Source organism: Quercus suber, unplaced genomic scaffold, assembly GCF_002906115.3.
Source record: "Quercus suber isolate HL8 unplaced genomic scaffold, Cork oak 2.0 scaffold_364, whole genome shotgun sequence".
Lineage (NCBI taxonomy): Eukaryota > Viridiplantae > Streptophyta > Magnoliopsida > Fagales > Fagaceae > Quercus > Quercus suber.
The window spans coordinates 42,582-49,262 of record NW_027069816.1 but is presented as its reverse complement, the minus strand read 5'-3'; the positions used below and the strand labels follow the sequence as shown (position 1 = coordinate 49,262).

At 36.4% G+C, this 6,681-nt stretch overlaps 1 protein-coding gene across 1 annotated transcript; it reads right to left on the bottom strand.

Annotated features, from left to right (window-relative positions):
- Nucleotides 1-394: 394 nt before the first annotated feature.
- On the bottom strand, nt 395-2,126 carry LOC136061932 (uncharacterized). The gene has a single exon (XM_065760396.1). It carries the CDS (start codon nt 1,617-1,619, stop codon nt 810-812), a length of 810 nt encoding a protein of 269 aa, XP_065616468.1. The 5' UTR covers nt 1,620-2,126; the 3' UTR covers nt 395-809.
- Between the last annotated feature and the right edge of the window lie 4,555 nt (nt 2,127-6,681).

Sequence of the window (6,681 nt, the reverse complement as noted above, 5' to 3'; positions counted from 1 at the left end):
TTTTTAGGTCCGGATGTCATGGTTGTTCATTCAGGTAAGAATAATCACTGATGTGCCAAACTGCTTCTATTTCTAATTTATAAACCGTAATTCAACATTGGACCAAACCATTCCATTTGAAATGTACTATCTAAATTTATAAATTATTTTATAGAGTCATAATCACAAACTTCGATAAGCCATGATTACTTCGATTCAAGTTTAATTTGTTAGTGTCTCTTTAGTCTTTACTTAAAGAGTAACAACTGATAAGTTATAAGAACATGACATTCCAAGCTAGTTTAACATTATCCTTCACCATGTGAGACGGCAAAGAGTTTATTTATTTGACAATCTTGCGTGTGTTGACAGAAATAACAATAATAATTAAACAGAAACACATGAATTCACGGAGTATCAATAGAAAACAATGGACTTTGATACAGGTACAATAACTTGACGTGGAGCATACATTTTAAGAATGTTTTAGATAATTTCACTTGTAATCAGATTGAGCTCAAGCAAAAAAGCTTTGGAATTTACTTTAATAGTGGCAGCTATTTCATTCACTCTGCCCCCTCTAACTGAAATTTCTAGGAGATTTCCGCAATCAAATTGCGATTACACACATTCAATGAGATTCTTTTAAATCTCAAACCAAGTGAACCAAAAAAACCCACATTTTGATTGAATTCAAGCACTGAACTGACCAATCAAAAAGCTTAAATATATCAATCCGTTCACAGTTATAACATAAAAAACAAATCAAAACAGGGAATTGGAAGCAAAGCCCAAGAATTTGACAAAATATACCGAACAAGGCAACGAATCTACGACTCTTCCTTCTTCTTCTTCTTTCTGAAAACATAAACACTGGTCTCCTCATACGCGTAATCAGGGTGCAAATCCTCATGCGGAACTTTCTCGATGTCAAACGTTTTGTCACACAATTCCCAGAACAATTTATCCGCCTCAGGGTCCCTCAACTGGTATCCAAGCAAAACGACACCGTCGTCAGCCATTAAAGCGTCCATGGTGGACACGAGTGGGCCCACGGTCTCCTCGATGTAAACGACATCAGCAGCAATAACGTAGTGGAAAGGAGGTTTAAGCGAGTTGATTTGGTCGAGGTTGTTCCAATACAGGATCGAGTGCTTTAAGGTTTTGGATAGGACAGGTTTGTTGCGTTTAAGGTTGTGCTTGAGTGCGGGCATGACTGGGGCTATATCGGTGAGCACGAGGTCGGTGAGTCCGAGGAGGTAGAACCCCATGCCTCCGGCACCGCAACCTGCGCCGAGCTCGATTCCACGCTTGTTACGAAAATCGAGGAGTTGGGAGTAAGGGTTTGGGTCGATAGGGTTTGGGGTTGGCGGGGCCCAGCGGTCGATGAATTTGACAAGGACGAGGGAACAGGGCCACACGGAAGTGCCCACGTGCATCGACCCATTGTCTTGTTGGAGAGAAATGAGGGAGTTGCGCACTGGGAGCTCGATTACTGGGGAGTCTGTGAACTTCATTACCGTGCGTTTCCCTGTTCGAGAGCTTTGATGCTTTTGCTGAGTTCGACCAAAAATAAGGTTCGAAGGGGTTCGGACTGACTGACTCTGTTTTTTGGGTCTTGGGGTATTAGGGTGGGGCATAGTTAGGCCCAATTCTGATGTGGGTTTTCAAAGAGAATATAGAGATGGGCTTCGGAATTGGGTTGTAGGTTACTAAGTAGGTTAAAATGAGGTTTCAAATTTTCTATATTAGAGCACCAGCTTCAAGTAGCATTTAGGACACGAAACACAAAAAATTCAGCTACACCAGATGTTTGAAATCTCAGAAAATTTGGCATGGAGCTGCAATGTTGTTCTAAAAATGAGAGGGTATAAATAAATATTCTAAAACTTTTATTTATTTTCTACTCATCTCTCTCTCTCTCTCTCTCTCCTCCCTCTTAGCGGTGGGTTTTCCGGTGGCAGTGCATGGCTGATCTTGTGAGCCGTCGACGGTAGTTTATGAATCATTGATGGAGTTTCGATCTAGTGGGTTTCGATTGGTTTCAGGTATGGGTTGCAGTGCGGGTGGTTGTGGTTATCGGTTGCAGGAGAGGTTAATCGTGAATATGAAGCGCGATGCAACTTGAGAGAAGAGTGTTATGTTTGGTTTGGGGGGGGGTGGATGGTGCTGACCATCACGTATTTATGTAGTGGATTATTTTTTTAAAATGGGTTTGGCCGAGACTTATTCTTTATTAGATAGGGCCAGTCTTGGCCAAGTCTAAATGGCTTTTATCTATACAACTCTATTTCACATTAAAATAAAGGTAATGTTTGTTGTACACTTTCCTTTTTAGTAGCTAAAATTAAATTATTACTTCAAATCACAATTTCAGTTTTGTGCACATATTTTTCCTTAAAATAAAAAGGGATATTGGGTTTTATGGTCCTTTCACATTTCCAACTGAAGCAAAAGAAAAAGGAAACCCTAAAGTTCACTAGTGATTTAGTGAATTTTAATTACGTTTTGTTTTATTTGCAGGTGCGCGTTCCATTTTATCTTCTACGTAGTAAACAAGTGAAGGAATTGTCCTAGGCCCCAAATGTAAAAACTAAAAAGGCCCCAACTAGAAACCAATAAGAATGTATCTTTATTTGTAAAAGTATTAATGAAACCCTTATTAGTTGTGGGGGGACGAGAATCCAAGAATATGGACAAATGGGCTGAGGATAGCATCGTGTGTACGGACCTCGAAAAACACTAACAGCACATCCTTGGGAAAATATGGACAATCCTTTGTAGGTACAGGGAAACCACAACGCCTGAGGACCTCGAGGATACCTATGCACTCTCGAGAGGCTGAGACCCATGATATAGGCCATCGAGCATAAACCGAGGATGAGAAGGAAAATTTGTCATCAAGCTAGGAAGGAAAGAAGATAGATAAAACATCTATCACCTCCACATTCAATGCTCTGCACCTACTTAGCTAGTCGCATTAATGAAGACATGACTCCTGAATAGTGTCATCATAGCTTATAGTCTAATGTGGAAGCCTTTTAGTAAGGTCCTAATGGGATAAGTATCAAGAGAAATGAACCATGCCCTCCATATGTAGGGCTCAAATGCACCTTAGCTGACTGTATAAAGCACAAGAATCTCTAGGGAATGGGGGGAATTTTTGGGAGGAAGAAATACTTGTAATCACTATCTTAGATTAAACCCGAGGAGCTTAATACAAGCCCTTTGAGGTTATCTTTCAGTAATACTTGCATAATTATACTTAATGTTCACTATTAGAAATTTGTACTATTGCGGCGGGCCAAAACTACCCTAAAGGTACATTTGACCTTTAGAGGCAGGTGCTATTGCAGTGGTTCTTCCTGCCACTGTTGTGGTGCCGCTACAAATCTATTGTGACGGTAACAAATAGCGCCACAATAGATATGTCATTTAGCGGTAGTTTTGGTCTATTGTAGCAGGCTGAAAACTACCACCATATGAGGTTACCATTCGGGTCAAGTGACCTTTTAACGACGGGATATGCGCGCCGTTATAGGTGACAACCTTTAGTGGCAGGCAATAAGCGTCGCTATAGGGCTTATTAAACAACAAACCATATGCACCTTTTAGTGACAGATATGCTTGCCGCTATATGTTTGAAGCTTTAGTGGTGGGCTATAAACGTCACTATAGGTCTTCAATTATATCATAATTTTAGTCCTTCAGCGGCTGTTTTTGCTCGCCGCTATAGGTTAATTTTTTTTTTCTCCTGGGTTCTGAAACCACATATCTATTACAAATAACCTGTAATAATTTTAGCTCCACTAAGACAATACCATAAATGTAACTAGATAACACCACAAATGTCTCCAAACTAACATTATATTAACATAGAAATATATTATCAAATACATAACATTGTCTATAACCATCATCAAAGTTCCAAAGTATTTAAACAAATCCTTTAAAACTTCCCAAAAATGCGGTTGTTCAAATGTAGTTCTTTGTACACAAAAAGCCATAAAAAAATTATAGCAACTCCGCAGCTATAAAACAAAGTATGAACAAGATGAGACTATTTATCCACCTTCACAACAGGGTGCTCAACTTCTAACATCTTTAGTATTGTAACACCGTCATTAGTAATTGTCACATCTCCAATATCATCAACGAGCATTTGAAACCATCAACTAGAAAGCAAATCAAAATTATACCCTTTGGCAGAACTACATAGTCCAAATAAAAGCTTAGTAATGAATAGGGAAAAAAAAAGGCAAGTTACGAACACCTCTATCAATTAAAATTGAAAACATAGTAATAACATTGACACACAGTTAAGTATTTTAACTATATCAAAACCTTTGCAATCAATAGGAAAAAAAGGGTATGTCCCCAATGCCTCTCTATCAATTAATATCCATGATTCAATAACATTAACATGCAATTGAACATCTTAACTATATTTCTATTATTCAATTACATTGTCTTTACCAGTTTGGTAACCTTCTGAACTTAAAAAACGCACAAGTAGACAAAAAAACAAAAAATACTCTTTAATCTTCACTGACATTTATTACAAATGTCATTCCAACCCATCGTGCATTCACATATGAGCAAAGTCATAGCTTAGAGAAAAAGCAGTATGCTTAATTTCAAATCACATGGACAAAACTAAGCATATTGGTCATTCAATACCTTACAAAAATAATTGCAAATTTTAAAATTCCTTACATTATAAATGAATATTAAAAAAAAGTATGCACCCGAGCGAGCATGCAGACACTTACTATAAATGGTACATTTGGTTAAGCATTTTGGGATATTAAAAAAGTGTAATACCTTGTCGAGTCCGATAGGACCTAGTGAGAGAAGCAAACCATGGAAGCAACCAAGGGAGAAGCAAACCATGTAAGCCAATCATGTAATAGTTGACATGCACCAACAATACAAAAAATTAGTCCAATCTTAACATAGCCAAATCTCAAATAATTGTATTAGAACATAATGAATTCTTTAAGAAAAAACACACAAACATTGAGATATAATTTTGAGGAAGAAAAACTAACCAGAAAAAGGTTTTGAAACTCTAATCATTAAGGCAAAATATAATGAGTGATAACAAAAATATTAACTACACTCATCACCACTAGACTCATCATCATTGGAGTTATCATCATTAGACTCATAAACATCATCGCTAAACTCTTCATCATCGATAAAGTATTGTTCAAACAATTCATCCTCATTGATCAACAGTATATCATAAATGATTCATTCTTCTTAATTTGAGCCCAAGCATGGCTGTCTTTTGCAACATCACATGGATTATCAGTAGTTATATTATAAGGGACATTCTCAAGATAGGTACCCACTTCATCATCATCATTATTATGTGAAGCATTAATACCAACATCAAACACTTCCTTAAGTTTTATTTTGACCACCCGCCCAATCTTTATGTCTCACATCTTCCACATAAAATACTTGTAAAACTTGAGATGCTAATACATGAGGCTCATCAATCAATTGATCACCCGTGTGTATTAATTTGACAAGGGGAAATCGAAACTCATCTTTTTTACATCCGCTTCCACTAATAACGTCAATCCATTGACATTTGAATAGTACATATTGATACTTGTCAAAGTAGTTCAACTCAATAATATCGATTAGTACACCATAATAAGCAGCACCACCTTCAGTAACAACACAAACTCCACTGTTTTGAGTTTTTCTAGTTGCCTTAGAGTCTTTGGTGCGAAACTTCAAACCATTTATAACATAACGCTTGAACTGTTTTGCTTCATTATTTGGATATCAAGCAAGCCATATAACTTTATTAGAGAGTTTCTTTTTCTCAAATGCATCCATTAACATTACCTATTGTAGACAATGACATTTTTTATAAGTATGCTATCTAAAGTATTACAACCAAGTTTTATATATAAACATTGACATCACCTATTATAGACAATAAAGTTTTATATTTATTCTTTACTTACATAATTCTTAAAGCAGTTGCAGAATTTCTCTATGTGCTGCTTTCAATAACATCATCGGTTGCATGAAAAAGGAAATTAGTGTGTTACTGTTAAGGTAGAGTATTGTACTTAAAAGGGAAATTAGCGTGTCGCAGAATTTCACTATGTAGGCAAACGTGTTACTGTTAAGTTAGAGTATTGTACTTGAATGCTATGAAAGGATACGCAATGACATATTACTTACTCACGAAATGGGGCGATTTCTTCACAATTGAATAGCACATAACGATGTGCTTGGATCCATAAATTTGAATCTAGTGTAATGCTCACCACCACACCCATAGATTCCTTAACATTCCTTACAGGCTGATTGAATGCAGTTTCAACAGATTTAAAATAGCGTGAGTAGAATGTGCTAACCTGGCTATTGTGCTCAAAAGTTTCCAATTTTGCTTTTCATGAAAGAGTCTTAATATAACAAATAGTATAACTAACTCAGCATTATTCATTCCATCACATGATATAAAAATAAAGCTTATAACTCTTCTACATTCAAATTCAAGGTTTTTTTATTTTTATTTTTATTTTTTTAGAATTGAAAAGTTGCAACCAAAAAGAGAGAAAAAAAAAAAAAATCATGCAAGGTGCAGCAAAATGTGTATACCTCTCCCCTCAACTAAAATATTGCATTGTTCTCAATGTATCAAAGCCAAAATAAATTCAAGTATAAAGGGAA